Source organism: Phalacrocorax carbo, chromosome 17 (genome assembly GCF_963921805.1).
Source record: "Phalacrocorax carbo chromosome 17, bPhaCar2.1, whole genome shotgun sequence".
In the NCBI taxonomy this organism is placed as follows: Eukaryota; Metazoa; Chordata; class Aves; order Suliformes; family Phalacrocoracidae; genus Phalacrocorax; species Phalacrocorax carbo.
This window is the reverse complement of record NC_087529.1, coordinates 8,696,674-8,717,691: the sequence shown is the minus strand read 5'-3', so window position 1 is coordinate 8,717,691 and position 21,018 is coordinate 8,696,674. Positions and strand designations below refer to the sequence as shown.

At 47.4% G+C, this 21,018-nt stretch overlaps 1 protein-coding gene across 5 annotated transcripts; it reads left to right on the top strand.

Annotated features, from left to right (window-relative positions):
* Positions 1–17: 17 nt before the first annotated feature.
* Positions 18–18,228, top strand: ORAI2 (ORAI calcium release-activated calcium modulator 2). Of its 5 annotated transcripts, XM_064468252.1 has the most exons (6): positions 18–2,066; positions 2,261–2,385; positions 4,416–4,461; positions 6,750–6,990; positions 13,046–13,582; positions 14,653–18,228. In XM_064468252.1, exons 4-6 carry the CDS (start codon positions 6,763–6,765, stop codon positions 14,755–14,757), a joined length of 870 nt encoding a protein of 289 aa, XP_064324322.1. In that variant the 5' UTR covers positions 18–2,066; positions 2,261–2,385; positions 4,416–4,461; positions 6,750–6,762; the 3' UTR covers positions 14,758–18,228. The 5 variants fall into 5 exon arrangements, with proteins under 5 accessions (XP_064324322.1, XP_064324323.1, XP_064324320.1 ...); XM_064468253.1 differs by lacking the exons at positions 18–2,066; positions 2,261–2,385 and adding an exon at positions 2,458–2,747 and having other exon boundaries at positions 14,656–18,228; XM_064468250.1 differs by lacking the exons at positions 18–2,066; positions 2,261–2,385 and adding an exon at positions 2,459–2,747.
* The last annotated feature ends 2,790 nt before the right edge of the window (positions 18,229–21,018 follow it).

Here is a 21,018-nt window from a genome sequence, read left to right as displayed (position 1 = left end):
TAAAGTCTCCAAATCCTATGGCAGAAAGGCTTGGAACAGAATGGTTTTGCTTGTGTTCAGCTTCATGTAATGACACTTGCCTTTCTCTCTGCTTGAGCTCTCTCTGCTTTGAACTTCCGGTTCCCTGGTAGGAATCATAACACCCATATATATATTTACTTACTGGTGCTTAAATGAAAAGCATATGCAGTGGTGGTTTTATTTGTAATGTCTTTTCAGTGTATCTTTAATTAGAAGTGCCTGCTATCTTTCAGACACGCTCATCCCAGGACCTCAGCATCCAGAATGTGGTGCTACTTTTTCTCAAGCCTTTGTTAATGCCAAATTATTTAAAGCAAAAACAATAAAAAGGGAGAATTTCTTTTTAGATTTAGCTTTTGTCAAACAGTGCTGCCAGAAATCCTGCATGTTGCCTGAGCTGGCTTTGCGTAATGGCTTCTCGGTGGTATTACCGTGGTGGTGGGGACGCAGATGTGATCAAGCGCAAGTTGCATTTGTGTTTAGTTCCCCTGTACGTACCCAAAGGCTTCAGAGCTGGGTAACGTTCGAGCTGCAAGGTCCACATCCCCACCAACCCCCTGTGTGGAATTGTTTTCTGCTTAATCTCCATAGAGGCAGGGGCTTCAGAGTAGGTTGTGACTGTTTCATTCTCGAGCGCTTAAGATGCAGAATGGATGTTCTGCAGTTGTTGGCATTTTCCCTGCAGAGAGATGAGTTATGAGAATTGCCTCACTTGAATCTCCCTTAGGGCAGGTAAACCGTGTTGATAAGCCTGTGTCGTAGGATGAGCCATAAAAACGTTCTGATGTTTCTCAGCTTTTGTGGATGGAGAAGTGAGAGTCTCACAAATAAAGATTGTTCTGCCTCTGAGCTTGTCGGGCTTTTGAGCTGAATAAAACAAGTGCTGTTCTGCATTAAGTAGTGCAGATGTTGCTGCACGAGGACATGCTTCTCCCAGTCATGAGGAAGATGGACTTGAGTCTTGGTGAACTAAACAAATTCAGGTTGTGTGGCCTCATCCCGCCTCCCTAGGACGCCGTCGTTACCCATGCTGAATTATTCATACACTACGTTTCCTAGGAATGCTGAGTTTGTAGGTGAAATCCATAAAAAGCAAACCAAATGTGTTGCTGAAGGTGGCATCTGCCTTACTCTCTTGCTGAGGTGGCTGAACGTAGCAGTAGGAGCTGTATTTGGTAGGTGTTGCTATGAATTCTGAAAAATACTCTGCCATGTTGTGGTTGTTCTTGTCAGTACTATGTCTTCCAGAATACAAAGGTGCTTCAAAGTGAGTGGCTTGAAGGGATGTTTCTTTGTTAAGACAAAACGCGAGTATTCTGTGACCTCAAAACAGGACAAATGCCATCTGTGGAGCAGTAAAAGGGACATGCTTACATGTGTAGTAAAAGAGGGACAATTCTACAATTGCTTCTGATTCCAAATATGGCACTGGAAAAGCAGTAATAACTTGAAGGCTCAAAGCTGCCAAGGAGTTTGACCTGCTTATGTTAAATTCTTGTTCTGGATTCTCTTCTAGAAGAGTCCCTCTCCTTCTGCTGACGGAGACTAATCTTCAGGGGCTAAGGTTGGCTGCTGTTCCATTTCTACACGCATCTGTGCAAGCGTTGGGACCCCAAGAGACAGCAGTGTTCGTGCAGTGACTGAGCAGCGGTATTCATAGTCTCAGAGGTGAAAAGCACACTCAGGATAACAAAAGTATTTGTCTCCTTAATAAGTTTTTAGGAATTGTTTTCCTTTGTCTTTTCACTCCCCCAGGCAGAAGCGAATTCAGGAAGATGGGATTACAGTGAGATAAAGCTGACCCGTTGTGCCACTTTTCAGCATTTTATCTATCTCATTTTCAGGAAAGGAACTTCCTCCTCTTTCCCATAGGCCTGTCCCTATCCGTGCTCCTCCGATGGGTTTATCCAGGATTTCCTGCCGAGGAGATGCCGGCCTGGCTTCCCCAGCCCTCCCTTAGGCGGGGACCTTTCCTCTGCTCCAGCCGAAGAATGTTGCAGCTTGGTGGAGGCAGAAGCCAGCACTGCCTTTTGACCTATCTAAGGGTGACTTTTTGCTGTATAATAGTTGTAATAAAAGCAGATTTGCATCCTATTGCACCAATGCCTTCTCCGTGGAAAGATTTAGAGATGCATGCTTCAGACCTAGTCGTGTTTTTATTGGGGGCGAGGGGGAGGTTTCACCCTGACCATGAGTTTAGGGAGCCGCAGAACTGATTTATTTTTTTTTCCCCCTACAGGTGCGTGTTCACAGAAGGAGCCCCCGAGGGCTGTGGCCCGCCAGCTCCCAGCCCACTGAGGTGTGGCCGCATGGCCCTAGTGCGAGGGGGGACAGCCCGGGAGCTCCGTCCCCGGTAACCGCTACGTACGTTCCCCTCTTTAGGGAAGGCGCCAACCTGCCCCCCGCCCCAGGGGGCGAGCGGGGCCCCGGCTCCGCCCCCCACCCCCGCCACCGCGGTGCTCGGCGCTGCACAGCGGGATGCGGTGAGGGGGCGTGTCGCTGGGCCCCGCCCCGCCGCCAAGGGGCGGAGTCTGGTGTGGCCACGGCCCAATGAGGCGGCGGTCACGTGCGGCGGGCGGGGCGGCTGCCCGCACCGCCCCATTTCCTGCGGGTCACGTGGCGGGTGCCCGGCGTTGCCTTGGCAGCAGCGGAGGCGGCTCCGGCGGCGGCGGCTCCGGCGGCGGGAGCTCCCGGGGCGCCGCGCCCGGCCCTGCCCGGCCAGCACGGTGAGCTGAGACTCGGCCCGTGGGGCCGCGTCCTGCCCGGGTGGGGAGCTTAGTCCTGGAGGACTGTGGGGAGGGGGTGTCCCGTGCGCTGGGGTAACGGGCTTCATCCCCACCGGGGTGTTTGGGAGCGGGGCTGGTCTCATCCTGCATAGAGGGGAGCATCTTCTGCGCGGCGTGTCCGAGAGGAGGGGGTCTCATCCTGCCTGGGGGGGGGGGGGGTACGCGCCTCATCCCCCCATAGATTGGGCAACCCTGCTTTGGCGGGCGGACGCTGCGGGCAGAGAAGGGGGTCCCGTCCCGCTCGGCCGTGTTCTGGAGCTCCCTTGGGATGCAGAGGGCAGGTCAGCACGTGGGGGTCGTATCCTGACAAAGGGATCCTCTCCCTGGGGTGCTGTTGGGGAGGTCCCTCCTGCCCGCGGTGCAGGGAAGCCTCTGGGCTAGGGGGTGTTGGAAGGGGGGATCCCAGCTGCGGGGAGGGAGCGGGTCCCGTCCTGCCTGAGGAGATGCAGGGGATCCTTGGGATGCCTTGGCCTTTGGTGGGAAGGATCCTAGCTGTGAGGGGGTTGCATCCCCACCCTTGGGGGGGGGCCCTGTCTGAGGGTGTTGTTGAAGAGGAGATCCTCGCTGGGCGGGGGGGGGGGGTGTCGCATCCTGCCTGGGGTGTGCTGAGAGCAGCTGGCAAAGAGGAGAAATCCCCTGCTCAGGTAGTGCCCCGGCCGGGGGGGGGTGTCCCCTGCTTGAGCTGCACTGTGTAAGGGGGGCAGTTACAGCTGTGGGGTGTTCACACCCTGCGTGGGTGTTGTGACATCCTGGGGTGCTGCTGGGAGGGTCCCAAGCCTGAAGAGGACATGCAAAGGGGTTTCCTATAGCAATGAGGACCAGAGCAGGAGAAGAAGGGAGAGTAGCAGAGACCAGGGTTAGGCTTGGCCATGGTGCACAGACTCTTGAAGGATGCTATACAGGGGAGAAAGGTGCTGGTACAAAGCTGCTGATCAGTCTCGGTGTGGGGCAGAAACCTGGGCCCCGGGAGGGGGGCCGGTGTCCTGAAGCCAGGCAGAGAAGCCGACAGTGGTGCTGAGACTGCTGTGCGGGCCTCAGGGCACGCCGGCCCAGCAGCAGGATGGGGATCTGCATATGTCGGTGTCTGCTTCATTCCCTGCTGTGAAGAAATCCCCACATGTGCGCTTGCAACTGCACCAGTGCAGCTGAGATGTAAGACACAGCGAAGGCTTTCCCTGCTACACTTGCTGCTCCGAAGGACAGCACTGGACAAATTAACAAAATCAATATGAGGCAGCAATTGCAGAGAGCATTCTGTCTTCAGCGGTGTGAAGTGAAGCGGGGTCAAATGCATCAGTGGTGCAACGGAAGTGAGTAAAGACACAGCTGGGATGGACTTGGCCAGAGCTGGCTGTTAGGCTGAGGAAGAGGTCTCTTGGAGAAGTCCTGATTCTCCATCCAAAATTCAACAGCCCCGTGCAGGAAAGCCCTGTAAGATAGTTACTTCTGTAAGAGCGAGTGTCCTGAACCTTTAGCATTGCAAGGTAGGAACGTGAAATCTCCAGAATAACTCTCTCCTGATGCAGGTAACTGGCTGAAAAGTATTTCCAGAGTAAAACTGCTTAAGATACTGTGCATGTAAAATGCTTCTTTGGTCTTGTGTTTCAGCCCTTGGAGCCCTCCACTCAGTCGCTCCATGTCCTTAACCAGCAAGGTGAGTTTGCTGTCCTGTTACTGCTTGTTTGGGCTACATTTGTGTTTATGGATTTTATTCTGAAGCTGTTTACTTATTTGGGAACATCTCTTGATCTGCTCCAGACTGAAAATTCATCCTTGTGGTATTTTTAGCTTATTATTCTAAGGAAAGAAGCAGATGTGATTGGGTACTCTTGCTCTCCCTCTGTAACCTCTGAATTCATTTGTCTTTTCAGTGGAATTTGTCCCATGGATTGAAGTTTTCTATATACAAAATTCCTATGCATTTTGTGAAAATAAATGGCAGGGTAGGGGCCATTAGTGTCCCAGCTAAGGACAAAGCTAATAAATTCACCCCACAGTATACATTGCAGAATCCACACAGGATGTTGTCACAGGAAACAGCTCTGTAATTTTGCTGCTCACAGAATGCCTCTGCCCTGATCCTCCCAGGAGGCCTGGGGAGATTTTTTTCTCTTCTGTAAAATAGGTGATTCTTGCCTTTTCTGGAAACACAGAGCAAGCAGGGAAGTTTGTCCCTGTTATTCTCTTCTTGTTTTTATTGTTGTGTGGAAGTTCTTTCATGGTTTTGTTTCGGGATTTTTTTTTTTCTTTTTAATAATTTGAACACTGCTGAGCAGTTCAGGAGCCATCCTGGAATTCTCCACGGGCTATAATAGTAGCCTTGTTAAAAACTGCCCAGAAGAACATGTCTCGTGGTCCTGCTGCCATCCTTATTATGTCTGAGGGGGCTGAAATCTGAAAGCTTACTGGGCTCAGGAGGGACAGACAATTTTACAACCTGCAATACACTATTTGCTGCTGCAGTCTAATCTTCCTTATTGTGCCTGGAACAGCTTTGTTCCTTTTGAGTAATAGCATTTAGAGTTGTGGAGAGTTGGTGACCTTTTTATGTTTGCCACTTCCTCAAATCTCACTGGAAGCGTTGGTTTATTAGCTGTCACCATGTGGCCTGCATACGTGGAGAGCTGGGTGGAGCAGGGGGAGGATGCAGGCAGCACCGGGGCTCCTCTCAAGCGAACAGCAAGGTGCTGATGACCTTGAGGTGTGGCGCTGGGACTCATTAGTCCCACACCATGTGTGATTCTAGGCATGCATCTCCTCCTTCTAGGAGCTGCTAAGTATTTATAGCCAGAAAGGTCTCGTGTGGTGCAGCTCTGGTGTTGCTACCTGCCGCGGCTGTGGTGGTCAGTGGCGGAGCTGTGGATGTGGGGATAAGTCAGAGAATCATGGTTTCCATTCTTCAGAAGGCTGAGTTAAACATCTAGCTTCAGATGTTTGTCAGAGTTGAGAAATTCTTGCTCAAAACGTTTAGCACTCCTGTTCTGTGTCCATGGATGACAGACCAGCAGAGCCTTGCGGCAGCAGCCTGGCTGAGCTGTGGTGTAAGGAGGGGGTGGTTTGGACCTCGCGCTTGTCTCTGCTGGCTGCTGTGGCATTCACCACCTGAAATATTCTTGCTGCTTTCTTACATCTTTCAGTGTAACCTCTTGAATCTGAAGACACTGAAACTACCTGGAAGGCAACTAGCTTTTCCCCTTGGAATTGTCTTTTCCTTTCCTCATGCTAAGAGCCACCAGTGGAAGTAAGGGAACAGGATTCTTGGTCAGATGTGGCTGATAAGTGGAGTGTGAGCAGTTCAGGAAATTTAATTTCCCACTGCAGGAGCTTGGGAAGTTCATCTGTTAACCCTGTACGGCATTCAGCTGTATGACTATTGGGGAAGTGTGGGGAAGAGCTGTTGGCATCTAAACTAAGCTACAGTGAGCAGTGGTTAAAGTGAAAACCTGGTTTCCAAAGAAAAGGCAAAAAGTGACTCCTGAACACATGAGCTGAAGTTACTTTGGTACTCTCAAGGAGATGCATTTGGAGCTAATCCATGATGTACTGTGAAATTAACTGTCAGCTTAAAACAAAATTACAAGATGGGTGCCCCATTTCCAAAGTTTCTTTATGTAAAACAACTTTTTTTTATTAGCAAGGAGGAATTAAAGGGGAAAGCTGAGATGCCAGCTTTGAAACGAAAAGCCAGATGCTGTGCAACCTTCCTGAATTCCTGCTGGAGTAGTTCCCAGGTTTCCTTGTGTAATCTTTCCTAGTTCTCATGGCCATTTTTAGCAATTACGGATGGTCCTTTCTCTGTTCTGTGCCTTGCAAGCATGGTGGTATTTGGTCCATCATTTTTCTACTGACTGAGGGTAACTTTGTTTAAAGGTAGCTTTTCCAGTAGTTGATGCTTGTCCTGTCTGTTACCTCCTTTTGGACATGACTCTCTTATTTCCTCAGCCTTTCTCTCATCATGAGTTCCGAATTAAATGTTCCAGTGGATCCTTCCACTCCTGCTTGCTGCTCTGAACCTGGCACAAAAGGCATGGATTATCGGGACTGGGTTCGGCGCAGCTATCTGGAATTGGTCACATCGAACCACCACTCTGTTCAAGCACTTTCTTGGAGAAAATTGTACCTGAGCCGAGCCAAGCTGAAAGCTTCCAGCAGAACCTCTGCCCTGCTGTCTGGATTTGCAATGGTATGTGTACTTTGTAGCAATGCTTTCTGGATAGTGAGGGTTTTAGTTCTGTAAAATCATCTATTAATCAGTGTCTTCCTCCTGTGTATAAGCAGGATGTACTGTTGTTTCCTGAAGAGGCAGGAGGCATCTGCCTGGGGGCTTCTGCTTGGCTGCTGCTGAAAAGTTTGAGGCTGGTTCTCTAAAGGCAGCTTGGATACATGAGGTGCCTAACAGTCAACCCACACGATCCCAAGTCAACCCTTTGAAAACACTAATCCCCTACCTGCACGTGATCCCAGGTGCTCCACCTGTATTGCCAAACAATACAAGACCTGGGCTGTCCTTTGGCCCTGAGGCCAGTCATTGCTGGCTGCCTTTGGATGACATTGCATTTGGGTGTGGAGCTCCTCCCGGCCCCTGCAGTTGCTGTGGTCCTGAACATTATTTGAACTTCTGTATGTGTTTTCTCAGGTCATGATGTCTAAAATAAGGTGGAGGTTGGGTCACAGTCTGCCAGAGCGAAGTTTGCATAGCGTGATCAGGGAGATCGTGTTATATGCTGAGGTGTGAGAAGAGGCCCTGCAGCCTCGGACCTGGTGTCAGAGGACTCTGTAGCCTGAAGGGAGCCAAACCTGGTATATTTTTGTCAGTGCTGCCTATTGAGAATAATCCCTGGTACTTGCTTTCCTCCATGCAGCACTTGGGTGTTACCTGGAAGCTACCTGCATAGGTCAAAACCATGTCAGGGAGCGAGCGAATACACCAGATGGAGACAGTCAGCAATCCAGTGCTTAGACCTGTCTGAGCCATGGTGTTAGCAACACACAGCCATGCTGTGTCGGTATGAGCCTCTTCATCTCCCCTCCAGTTCTTGCTTACTGGGAGTGAGAACTGAAACCTGTTTGGGAGAGGTTTTCTGCTCAGGAAATGGGCAGGTCTGGTTGTTCCTGAGGTCTGTCAGCTGAATGCAGAGAGGCAGAGGGCAGCGCCTGGGTGAGCAGGACATGATGTGAAGGTGTTGCATCTTGCAGCTCAGGAGCAGGAGGGAAGACAGATCTTGGGAACTTTCTGGATAGCTTTCCTTGTTTTATTTTAGCTTCTTCAGCTGTTTTTTCCTCCCCCAATCCACCAGAACATGATTCATCTGTAACATTACAACAGTCTGTTTGGGATGACAAAGTTGGTCACCCAAAGTGAAGTTGCAAAAATGCAAGCGGGGAGTTAAGTGGGGGCAGGCCGCTGGGAAGAGAGGGTGCTTGGTTGCTTTGCAGTTCTTTTCTGCTCGCTGACCGCGTGGATGCGATGCTTGTAAAAACTTTTCGTGCAGCATATGTTTATTTGTAACCCAGACTGCGAGCTCAAATGTCAGAAGGTACCTCCTTATTTTGAGCAAGTTGAGTGCTCTCCTGCAGATTTTTTTCAGTCAGAAGCTTTCTTACTTTAAAAAGCAGCTCATGTGCTTGCCCTTCATGCCTCTGGGTTACTTGAGTTCTGCATCAGTCATTTGTGACTGTTCTCTTTAACATGATTATTAAATTAACGTTTTGTAGTGTTGTGAACTCTCGCTCTATCTAGGCAGCGTGGTTAGCCAAGCCAGGTGCCTGGGCTGGGGTGTGCTATCGCTAGCATTGCTGGGGCTCGGGGACTTGCAGCCCACCCATGCTGTGGGGCTGAACCACCTATCTGAAAACAAAGCGTGCCTTCTCAACTTGAGCAACAGGAAGCTGCTGAAAGCCCTTGGCAAACACGCAGAATTAACCATTTGACTTCTATTCTCTTTAAACTGTTTAAAATGCTAGTCAAATAAACACATTGTTATAAGTAGTGTACACAAGTAGTATAATCACCACCTTAAGATAATAAGTACACCTGAAATCAGTAATTGTATTAAATAAAAATTTTTGCAATAAGGAATTTTCTTTATTAGCAAGCTTTTTCCCAGCTGATCATACTGGACCTTCCAGTGAAAGCTGAGGTATTCTATTCCTACCAGGCCATTTCTCCGCTGGTAATTTGGCACGCGGGTATTTGGTACATGGATATTTACTGTCTATTAAGAACATCTATTTGGCTATTGGTGAGAGCAGAGAAGCTATTTAGAGTTAAATAAGTTTCCCTGAAGCCCTGTGTACATTTAACTATGTAAACAAATGTCATACAGGGCTTGGCTATTGCTTTATTTACTTCCCTGTCAGTCTGTTTGATTCAAGCCAGTTCCATACTGGCTGAAAATTATTACAAGCTGATGGATATTTAATCAACAGGCGGTGGCTTTGATCCAGCTCCTTCTGGACAGGCTGCAAAATAATGTGAACCTTCCTTGTTATTCGATGCTATCTCTGGTATTTCTGGCAGAGTTGGGCAGATCAGGAGGACGTGGGTCCTTTGCAGTGCCAGGTCCATTTGGAGGTGGGCTGTAGGGCTACCGCGTTTGCCCCAGGGAGACTGCTGATGAAGGAAGTTCAGAGGGAGCTTAAAAAGCCTCCTTAATCATTTTCCTGGTGGAAGTAAGAGCTATTACCGCTAGTCAGTCTTCTCGATACTTGTCCAATTGCTACAGGATGTGTATTTGATTAAAAAAAAAAAAATCCAACAGATCTACTGGAGTGATTGTTTTTAGCGGCTGCCAAACCATCTGTGTGAATGTAACATGGTTTATGTTAAGCCATTTGTCATCCTTTTGCCTGATACAATCTATCATGGTCTACATTTCTCAAGATGAGCATCATCATTGTTGTGGACAATTGGGCTATACTGCTCTAAAAAAAAAACCCCACAATTGCATGTAATTTAATTGCAGTTTAATTCTCAAATGTTCTGAGTACTTGGTCCTTTAGTAAACCTGCAAGCATGGAGTTCAACAGGGTGATTCTCAAGCTTAAAATTAAACCTATGCTGAGATACTCTGCGGTTCAGCAGAGTGCTCAGTGCCTTGCAGGTCAAGCCCGTGACACCTTGGCTTCCGGTAAGAGGTTGCAATAAAGGGGGCTGTTATCACGGAAGCATATAATAGTATCAAACATGCCACATTAATAATTTTACGGACTAAGCAGCACATTTAATGATTTTTAAATGGGTTATGTCAGCTTGTCCTCTTTCTCTTATCCTGGTCAGAGAATGACATGATGGTCTGTATGGGGTAAAGTGATAAGAGCTCACTCACCTTTCCAGTACTTGCTTGTTCGGATTAAATGAACTGTTTTTCTGCCTTGCTGCCCTGTCTGGATTGTTGATGTTTTTCCCTGAAATACCTCTTACTGAGCCATCAGTCAGTGTTAAAAATTCATCACATTGCACAGCTGAAGCTAGCCCTAGGGAATAGGTTAGTCTGGGAGGAAACATCCAATTAGCTGAAAAGTGCTGCTCATGTGAAGGATAACAAGTAGAAATTGATATGTTGACATCAGCCAGGCTTCCAGCTTTAATATAAAGCTATAAATTGAATATGCAGGTACAATTCCTATTCAGCTTGTTGAATACCATGTCTCTGGGTATTACAGCACCCAATAATGAACAATATACCTGAAGCTTTCCCTGGCTCATAGGGCGTGACTGACAGCAACAGCACTGGACAAATTCATTGTACAGAACAGTGCAGCAGAGAATAAGTTTGATCTCCTCCTTCTCAAATCGATATAGGGGAATCTGCAAAGAGAACATACGCAAGGCAATGTGGCATGTATTTTAGTTAAATTGACCCTGCAAAAGATGGTGAAGCCAGTCCTGCATTACTATTTTCTCTGCCTTATGACAAGAACTACTGTAAACTGCAAACAGGAACCTTTAAAAAACAAAAAAGTAAAAACTGCACATGTTCATTGATGCCATGAAAAGCCAAAATCATGACATAATAATCTGAACAACTATTCAGCAGGTATTCTGTATTGCAGCGCTGGACACACAGGGGGTCACTCCTCCTCATGTGTGTGCCCGCACAGGGTTAGTTGCATAGCTTTTACAGGCTTTACATACATATTCATTAGTTTTCTGAGAAAAGATACACCTTCATTTTTCAAGAACTCATTATCATATGCAAATGTCCTTTGCACATGCCTGTTGGTGTCTCAGGGTGGTCGTCAGGGGTCTCTGGATGAAGGATATACTCTTCCTCACTGTGTCCGCTAGTTAACTTTTGCTTTCGTGCGAACTCAGTTCTGAGATCACATATGTACTGTCCTTGAGGGATGGTCTGTTCTGGGTTAGTGTTTGCTCTGCAGTTCCTTATCTTTATGGTTCTGTATATCTGCTTTTCTAAGGTCAAATGTTGTCACTGTAAATTTGTCTAGGAGCTTCTTGTCTTGAAGCCTTTCTGACTCCCACAAAGCAACAAGTTTTAGTCACAACAGCTCTAACTCTATCATCATAATCGGAACAGAAGTCTGGAAATGTCGACAAACTGCCACAATATTTTTGGTGTCTCTAATGTCCTAAATAGTTGATGTAGGTATAAAAACTGGACTTGCAGAGGTTGACCATTTGCTGCCCCCAGCATACACATTATGTCTTGATTGCTACTAAACTTGTTCAGACTTGACTGTGATCCCCTCATTCAGGCTGCTGATGGTTTCAGAGTAAATGCAGGTAAGGCAGCAGTCATGCCAAGATAGGCACTTGCTTCAATCCCCTTTGGTCCTTTTCAGGGTTACTCACAGGGAGAACATGAGCACACCCCTAATCTTCCAGTGCCTAAATTATATTATTAACGAGTAATGCCAGAGTGAATGGGGCAGATTTGTACACAGAGCCTGAAGTGGCTGCTCAGTGGTGGTCTCATGCAAAGTCTGGATAGAGTAATGAGTTTGTTGTGCAAAAATCACCTACCCCCCAGAATGGAGCTGCTTGTTTGGATTTTGCCTTCTCCTGATGGCCTTGAGAGGCTCTGCCCTGAGGCAGGCATCCAAGCATCAGCTTCTCCTTTCCTTAACGCATTCAGCAAGCTGTGCCATGCTGGAGCAGCACGTTGCCTGGGATCACCAGAGGTTTTGCCTGCTACCAGGCAAGTTGGTATCCGTGAGAATCATGAAGTGCAGCTGCAGATCCAAGCAAGCTGCTAGAGAGTTACCAGAGAGGAATGTTTGATAGGCTTGTCCACTGTTTTTGTAGCTTCTCTTAGCGCAAAGCTGCTGCAGTCCTTTCGGGGATGCTGCCACAGAAGTACTCTTTTATTTCACAGGTTGGTTAAGTAATTTTACCAATTCTGCTAAACCAGATAATGGGCCTGTACAAGGACTCCAGTCTGATCTAGGAAGAGCCCCTTGCTCTCTTGTGCTTATTCTGCTTGTTAAGCTGTATTTGATTAAAGAAAAAATAGCCAACTTTAGAGACTTGCTATATGAAAGCTCTTGTTTTGAGAAAACAGATTCCTATCTCAGTTGTTGAACACACCCATAAGCCAGTAGCTGTCCACTTCTGTTGAGTATATTAGTAAGTTATTAGCTCTCAAGGGAGAAATTCGAGGATATAAATAACTTGTATCTGGGCATATCTGTAATTAAAATGAATGTACAATGTTCTCAGAGTAAAAGTCAGCTATTTTAACTGCAGACTAACTTAAACTGTGAAGTAGCTTGTGTGCTTCCCATGGGGGGTAGTAAAACCTTGCTGGCCGCTGGCCAGAAATGCTGCTTGCTTTTCCTTTTCTTTATGTGCCTGAAGTTGAAACTTCCTGCACTGCAGCTGCAAGCGGTGAGCGGAAGGAGAACGTGTGATGGGCGGGTGGGCTAGCAGGCTGTCGGCTGCCTCCGAGCTCCACTTGTTGTCTAATGAGTTCCTTCTGTTGTGTGTTTGGTTTGATGCAGTTCATATGGCTCATGGTTGCAAAAAGAGATATGTTATTTCAGAAAACTACAGCAGAGAAATGCGCACGTGAGCCTTCAGAAAGGCCAAGCTGCAGACTGCATGTACATCTTTATGGGAAATGGGAATGATCCATCTAGGCTGCCATTCTGAAAAGGACTTGAGTGTGTACTTGACCTTAGGTGCTCTTCCTGAAATAAGATGCTTTCCTGGATGAAAGCCTCGAAAAGAGGAAAACTAGCAGCTGTTGACAAGCTTTTTGTTCCTTTCCCCCCAGGTTGCCATGGTGGAGGTGCAGCTGGAGATGCAGTACAAGTACCCCCAGATGCTGCTGATCGCTTTCAGTGCCTGCACAACAGTGCTCGTGGCAGTTCATCTCTTTGCCCTTCTCATCAGCACCTGCATTCTGCCTAACGTGGAAGCAGTGAGCAACATCCACAACCTGAACTCCATCAGTGAGTCCCCTCATGAGCGCATGCATCCCTACATTGAGTTGGCGTGGGGCTTCTCCACTGTCTTGGGGATCCTCCTTTTCCTTGCGGAAGTCGTGCTTCTGTGCTGGATAAAATTTCTGCCTGTAGGCTCCATCCCGAAAAATGAGACCACCAACGTCGAGAAGCCCAGCAGCCATGCAGGTTGGCAGTCAGCACTGGTCTCCACCATCATCATGGTCCCAGTGGGTCTGATTTTTGTCGTCTTCACTATTCACTTCTACCGCTCTTTGGTGCGGCACAAAACGGAGCGCCACAACCGAGAGATCGAAGAGCTTCACAAACTGAAAGTGCAGTTAGACGGGCATGACAGAGGCATGCAGGTAGTGTGACAGAGAGGCAGAGGCTGCTTCCAGCAAATCCGCTCAGCTAAGGCTAGGAGCAAATACCTGTTTTGCTAGTTGGTGAGATGCACCAGTGATGGATTGTCTTGAGGCTTAAACATGTAAACGCTAATTGCCTGCCGTATATAGCTGTGGGTTCTAGTGCTGCTTCAGATGCTGGGGTCTCTGTCGTGTTTCTGGTCCTACACACTTGCGTACTTAAGTTGACGCTGCCATGGTGTTCAAGGTCAAAACTTCGTCTACCTTTACATGGGTTCAGGTAGCCAGAAATCTGTATTTTTTACAAATGCAATATTCTGTTGCCAAAAGTAAAACTGTATCAGCTGCCTAAAAAGCCAGTGTGTGTGTAGGACCTGTCTTACGTGTCAGAACACCGTGGCTGTCAGTGCAGCAGCAATTAGCTGGCAGCTTGTTTCTAGAGCTGAGCTGGTTAGTGAGGGTATCTGCAGCTGACTTGAGGACATCCAGGAAAGCACAACAGAAACTGTCAGTGTTGATCAGCTTTGTTCCAAAGCAAGTGTTCCATAAATACATAACGAGGAAGAAATCAGCCTTAGCTTTTATGTTCTTTTCTTGCTATTGCTTACTATATTTTTACAGCTGGGGAGGTAGATTTTCGAATTGGAGGAGGCTGGGAAATTCTGTCATACTTTCTTCAGCAGCATTTATCACTTCAGATTGAATGAATGCCAAGATCATGTGTTTTTTCCCAGTAAGACACAAGAGTGCCCAGGGAGGGCTTACAGGTGTTTTAGTTTTAACAAGGACATTCTTAAAAGAGAACAGTGACAGGGAATTTAATGAGTCGAAGCTTTGAAGGACTAGAAAAGCAAGTTTCAAGGAGGTAAGGAGTGACAGCATATAGCATATTGTAGAAATCTGTCACTATGTTGTCTCCATTTATGTATTATTGCAATGTCTTTGCCTGGTTTGCTGGAGAGAACAAGCCCCAGTCCTGCGTATTTTATCAGTTGTTTGGGTTTGGGTTTTTTTGTCAGCTGTAGCATTTGTCTGTCAAAAATGAACGCTTCCTTCTCCCTCCACCAAAGCAGGCAACTCCTCTGGTGGAACCTGGAGCTGTACTGGCAAGTCTGACAGAGCTGGATCCGGCAGGAGAGCTGTGTGCCATTAAAGAGCTATCACGTGTCATTTGAACGGACTTTGGTTTTTTTCAGCAGCGGATAAAATGACACTTGCACATCTGTATTGCTTAACAAGGGAAGCTTGTTAATTCTGTAGCATCCTTTTGGGTGAAAACTTCTGTAAAACTGCTTTTATGATTTATGGTAACTTTATGGAGGGAAAAGAGTGTTTTGCAATCATCAGCTCTTTTAAGGGAAAGTAAGACGATTTCTGCCACCAGGGCTGAAAGAAACATAGGCATGTTTTCTTGGCCCTGATCCTGTGCCGATTTCCTGCTCTGCACTCAAACATTGCAGTTTGAGTCTCCCAGGCCTTACAGGTTTCTTAAATTGTTAAGGATATTTGTAATGTTCTATTTAATCCTGGTCCCTTATTCCACTGGGATTTGAGAAATTTAATGGCAGTGTATTACATGTCAGCTTCCCAGAATGGAGCGTACACACAAATCCCAGCACATCAGGGTGAAACTATCCCTGTGTTCCTCTCTGGCAAGGGCCTTGGGAACCCAACTCTCATGTCTCTTGTTTACAGGCGAGTTTGAGCGTTGCTGAACAAGTTGCTTAGCACTGTGTCTGTGGCTTTCATCTGTTGTTCTTGCTGCAGTTGGCATGTACCATATTGGCTGATGTGCAGCAAAGAAAATAGTCTTTGTGTGCTACATGACTAGTCTGTACTTATGCACGTAAGCAAAAAATAAGGAGTGTCCTCCAGGAAGCGGGTGGTCATGAAATTCATACGATCTCCCCAGGAGCCTGCCCTCTCTCCCTCCTCTTTTCACCACAGTAAAAATTAAAGGTTTATACAACAAAATCAGAGTTGCGTTTTCTGCCAAGTATTACACACATGGGCTCTTCTACCAACAAAATTTCTATTGTGAGGCCAGAGCCAGACCAGGTAAGATGAAACTTTCATTTGTACTTTCAGTCTCCTTTAATATCAGTAATAATAGGACTCGGTGTGCTGTGGAGCTCAAGAGGTTCAGAAAAATATTGAGCCATTTCAGTAATCTAAAAAAAATAAAATCAAGTTTCACGGTGTGCATACAGTGCTGTGAAAGCAATGCAGCTCATTTGGAAACTGCCAAATCATTCCTTTAATTCTTTGCAAATGTAATGAACTTTAGCAAATGGAGAAATGCAGCAGAAACTGTACTTTAATTTTGTAGAATAACTTGGTGAGGCTTTGGTGGGATTGGAATCCAGATAAGCCTCAAGGCAGTGGATCGGTGACTGGAGTGGGATCACCTTACTCTGGCAGGGAGCCTGAGGTATGGTTTGAGATGGTGTCCCAAGGGTGAATGCACTTAAAACAGAAAAATAATGAATGTGCTTTCCCATCTCTGCTCACAGCTTGCTTTCTTGTGTCTCTCTGACCACTGAGTCCTCCCTTCTATGAGAAGCCCAAGGGAGTATTTTTGCTCTTTGACTCTGGTGTCTGGGATGTCTCTAGGTTACCCATCACCTGCATGCTCTAACTTGTCTTTCCCAACAACAGCATTTGCTTTTCTCGTTCCTGCCTCCCTTCCTCCAACTTGTTTACATTTTCACCACTGTTAGGACCAGAATTGTATTGTGGAAAGATGGCCTGTGGTATCAGCCATGGGAGTTCATCCGTAAAAGAGTAGGGATGTTGTACTTGTCCAGATGGGTGTTTGCTACAGCGCCAGAAAATCTTCCTTGCTTCTGCTGCTGCCTCTGTGGCCGTCAGCAGGACTCCCATCAGTCAAGTGTGGAGATATCTGCCTTTCCACACCGTCGCTGGTGTCCCAGCAGGGCTGGCAGCACGCTCTGTCACGTCCGGGTTTGCCTGCCGGTGCCTGGCCACGTCTGTCCTGTGCTGTCACCTCTCTGTCATTCCTGGGGCGTCTGTCATTCCTGGGATCTCCCAAGGTCTGTATGGCTCATTCCTGCAGTGCTTGCACAGGGATGCTTCTCCCAAGAGTCCTACCCTCGGGCTGGGATGTGTGTCGAGGAGCTCCCCCGACGTGTGTTAGCTCGTATGTAAGCTAACATGTACCAGCCTTGGGCCTCTGGGCGCTGTAGTTTGGGATGGCTGTTGCCCTAATTCTAGCCCCCTTGGGCTGTGACTTTCTGGACCAGGTCTTGCCCTGTTTGGGCCGCTTCTTCAATTTCTGCAGTGGGGTTTGCCTTGGCTTGCTGCAGGGGAGAGCCACGATCTCACTCCGGAGTCCTGGGTCCTCTTTCAGATTTTTTGACAGTTTTTGCCCAGCATAAAAATGCCTCTGCAGGCTCCAGCACTGGAAAGTGCTCCAGACCCTTGCTAAAGTGGGGAAGGAGCTGTCAAGGACAGGGGTACGGCCCTGCCTCATACTGTTCCTGGACACCTGCCTTGGTTTAGGAGGTGACTCCTCTCTCTCCTTGCCCAATTAGCAGGAGTCAAGACTGGGCACGAATACGAGCCAGAGGGAGCTGTGGGAGCTGGAGCAGGATCAGGTTCTCCCTTCGCTGTGGTTAGCGGCTCCCTATTTTTAACGTTGCCCTGGGGCAGGCCTGGCTCCGGTAGCTGCTGCCCCGTTGTTTCAGTGGATATGTGACTCTTGGGGAGGCTTTATGACCAGGGAAGCCGGAGCAGATGTTGGATTTGACTGTCTGGGCCTGACCCACGTGACAGATGAAAGCGATACTGTGCAAGAGCCCCGGCGGGAGCGCGCTCTGCAGTAAGCGCTCAAATATGTGGGAGTGTTTATAGAGCTGGTAGCGTGGTGCAGCTGCAGAGTGAACATCCTTCAGTTCCCTGATGCTGGGACTTTTGCCACGGGGACGGCGACACTGGGCTTGGAGGTGCAGGGTGCCCAGCCAGCTGCGGGACTGGTTGCTTGCACTTCACATCTCCTCTTGCCTTTCCATGGCTTTCCATGGGATTTCATAATGTCCTTTCTCTTCTTTCCCTGCCTTAAACAAAGGCAGGCTTCTGTAGCTTTGTTATCTTCTAAATCTTGTATCTACTTTTAAAACAGCTTCCTCAATGCCTGCCCGTGAGCTGCAATCTCAACTTCAGATCCCAGCACAACTGGGCCAGCAGGGCTATTTTCTGATTAACTTCTCACGGGCTGTCTCCTCTGCACCCATTTCAAACCAAGCTGTTTCAGTAATCGCTGACTGGCTGAATTTGGGAAGCATTCCCATGAATACCCGTGCATACAACTGGGAGCTTGCCCTCTGCCCAGGGCTGTAACAACGATGAGTGCTAATTGCTAGGGAAAGAAAAAAAAAGTATCTCTGTATTTTAGCTTTTCCTATTCTTGTTTTATCTTTGCATGAACAATATTTAATGTAGAAAAATGTTATCTGAGTTATTGTCCAGTTGCCTGAGAGAAACTGGATAAACTTGCCAAGTTTTATGCTTCTTGCTGATTTCAGACTGATTCTTTGAAAGGCAGCTCAAGTCCTCCAGCATCCTCTATGGGTTAACTTGGGTTTTGCCTTTTTTTTTTTTTTGTAATTAAAAATCTTGGTCGGATATTATCCTTGTCCTTTCAAAATACACAACCAGATAACAACTAGATGCGCTTCCTTTTAATGAGGGCCTGGTTCTTGGTATGCGTTTTACAAATGCTAACCTTGGTTAAGAAGATAAACAGCTGTGAAAGGAATTCTTATAACATGAAGACCATTAAAGTCTGTCGTAATAATAGTAGCACAGTAGCCAAAATTACTTTTAAGAGCTAATTAATTAAGATTAAAACCTCTATATACTTTTCTCAGATTTCTGATATTTGACAATCCAAATGAATTTTAAATGTTCTGCAGTGCTGCAATTCTGGCTTTTTAGGAGAGAATGTACTTAAAGTTTCATAAAGTAATACAGAACCGATGGGTATGTAATTGCATTTTGATCTAAGGTGATGCCCAAGAGGCTGTTTAACAGCTGGAAAATGTCAAAAGATAGACATAGCAATGACTGTGTGGTGACTAGATTAAGTTTTGGACTTCAAAATAATCTAGACAAAGCCCTCTGTTTCTGGCTCAGAATATAATTATTTGCATTTTTTAAAAATTCATCAACTAGGAAGAGCTGGAATTTTCTGGCAGGAACAGCAGCTTCCCGTATAGTTTGATCGAGGCAGAAAAATTCAGCTAACAAATGCAGAACACAAAATGAACTAATATTGTTTTATCTTGTTATTGTGGCACTCTGATTCATTGGAAGCCATCATCTGCTTTCACTGCGAAGCAAATGAAGCGGCATGTACGCACACAGAAAGTATTTTAACAGTCTGAAAGCGCAATATAAATCTAAAAGGGAGCATTGGAAGTAAGGGCCAAATATTAATGGAAATACTTGACTGCAGCAGTTTGCTCAGCAAAGAGCCTGTTGCAGGAGAGGCTCAATACTGAAAGGGTGATGAGGATATGGGCTCAACGCTTGCTTTATCTATGAAAGCCTGCCCTGGGTTTCCTCCCATACTGTGGCTTTGTGCTGAGCTCCAGCAGACTGCCAGCTGTGTCCTCCTGCTTGGCCAAATGTCCTCTGCTCCAATGGCAGCTCTATGCACTGGCCTGCGGACATCAGGCTCCCTACAGCGGCTGAGCCCTGCGGCCACCAGTGGCACGGTGCTGATCACATCAGCCTGCCGGCAAAAGGTTAGGGACTGCTATTTTGAGAGCACAAGGCCCTGCTTTTGGGAGTGAGCTGGAGAAGTTCAATACTTGAATGCTGGGCTCAGGTTTGGGCCCCTCGGGACAAGAAGGGCCTTGAGGGGCTGGAGCGTGTCCAGAGAAGGGCAGCGGGGCTGGGGCAGGGTCTGGAGCACAAGTGTGCTGGGGGGTGGCTGAGGGGGCTGGAGGGGTTTAGCCTGGAGCAGAGGGGGCTGAGGGGAGCCCCTCTTGCTCTCTGCAGCTGCCTGAGAGGGGCTGGAGCGGGGGGGGGGGCTGGTCTCTGCTCCCAAGTCACCAGTGACAGGACGAGAGGGAACGGCCTCAGGCTGCATCGGGGAGGTTTAGATTGGATATTAGGAAAACTTTCTGTACTGAAAGAGTGGCCAGGCATTGGAACAGCTGCCCAGAGAGGTGGGGGAGTCACTGTCCCTGGGGGTGTTCAAGAAGTGTGTAGACATGGCACTTTGGGACATGGTTTAGGAGGCCTGGGGGTGTTGGGTTGATGGGTGGACTAGATGATCCTAGAGGTCTTTTCCAGCCTCAATGACTCTATGATTCTAAGTTGCAGTGTATGTGAAATTTCCAGGGATAAAGTTCGCTGTGAGCGAGGGTGGCCTGCCTGTTGCATGTTGGCTGGCTGCGTTTGCAGTGACGGGGTTCTGTCAGAGAGGGCATGCTGTGACTGCTGAAACTGGTGCTGGAGCGTGTCAGCGACGCTCGGCAGCCAGTCTGGATGGAGGTTTGGGGTTTAGGACTCCTCATGGGAACCCTGCTTCTGGGTTCCTGTTGGAAATGCCATGTAGATGTCCACAACGGTTTAAATACTGGGCTAAACTAAAACTAGTTCACTGCAGCCATAAAGGACTGTAATTTTATCTGGTAGCTTAAACTGATAAAAAAATACACTGATTCACCCAACTGATTTCTAGTAACTGTTGGGTGAAGAGCTCCTGCCCCCGCGGTGCCTGAAGCGGAAGGCAGTGTCTATGGCACAAGCACGTTACTATACAGTAAAACCCGTGCATTGTGCCAAGGAAGTACTTCTAGGGCAGAATACAGCTGTATTCTGTATAAACGTGTCCCCTTTCCTTACCAGCTAAAACCAGGCAGCATTGCAAAGCGTTGTTTGACTGCTGCAGGTGTGACTGTGCTGACTGGTTTTGATGGCACAACTGTGTTTATTACAGGATCGCACTTTTTCCCCGGCATAACTTAATTTTCAAGAGCACAGAAGTTTGTTCAGAGCAGACAGATGGCCTCAAATCAGCTTCTGCTACAAATGACTCCTTGAATCTTAGGTAGAAGGCATGATTCAAACCTGACTGCTGGAGGTGCCAAGAAAAAAAATGATAGTCGCCAGTGTTGCAGTCTGTTGCCCAGCTTATTCCCAAAATCAGACCCTTGCCACTGAGAGTTGACAGCGGGGTTCAGAGATGACAAATGATCAGAAAATAGCACAGTCTGTGCAAGTCTTTGGTCTGAACTCTGTCCAAGCTGTCTCTGCAGAAGAGCAGGCATCGGCCTTCTGCAATTGCTGCTCTTTGATATAGGTCACACACAGTATTTATGATTAATCCTCACTGTCAGAGCATGAATCTTCAGCAAAGGGTAATTACTTTAATTAGTTCTCTGTGTGTTGTACTATCTGTGGAG

Coding starts and splice junctions, on each gene's coding strand:
- ORAI2 (XM_064468252.1), top strand. CDS start 6,763: ATGAGTTCCGAATTAAATGTTCCAGTGGATCCTTCCACTCCTGCTTGC. Junction 6,991..13,045: donor TGCTGTCTGGATTTGCAATG/GTATGTGTACTT, acceptor CTTTCCCCCCAG/GTTGCCATGGTGGAGGTGCA. Junction 13,583..14,652: donor GGCATGACAGAGGCATGCAG/GTAGTGTGACAG, acceptor CCTCCACCAAAG/CAGGCAACTCCTCTGGTGGA.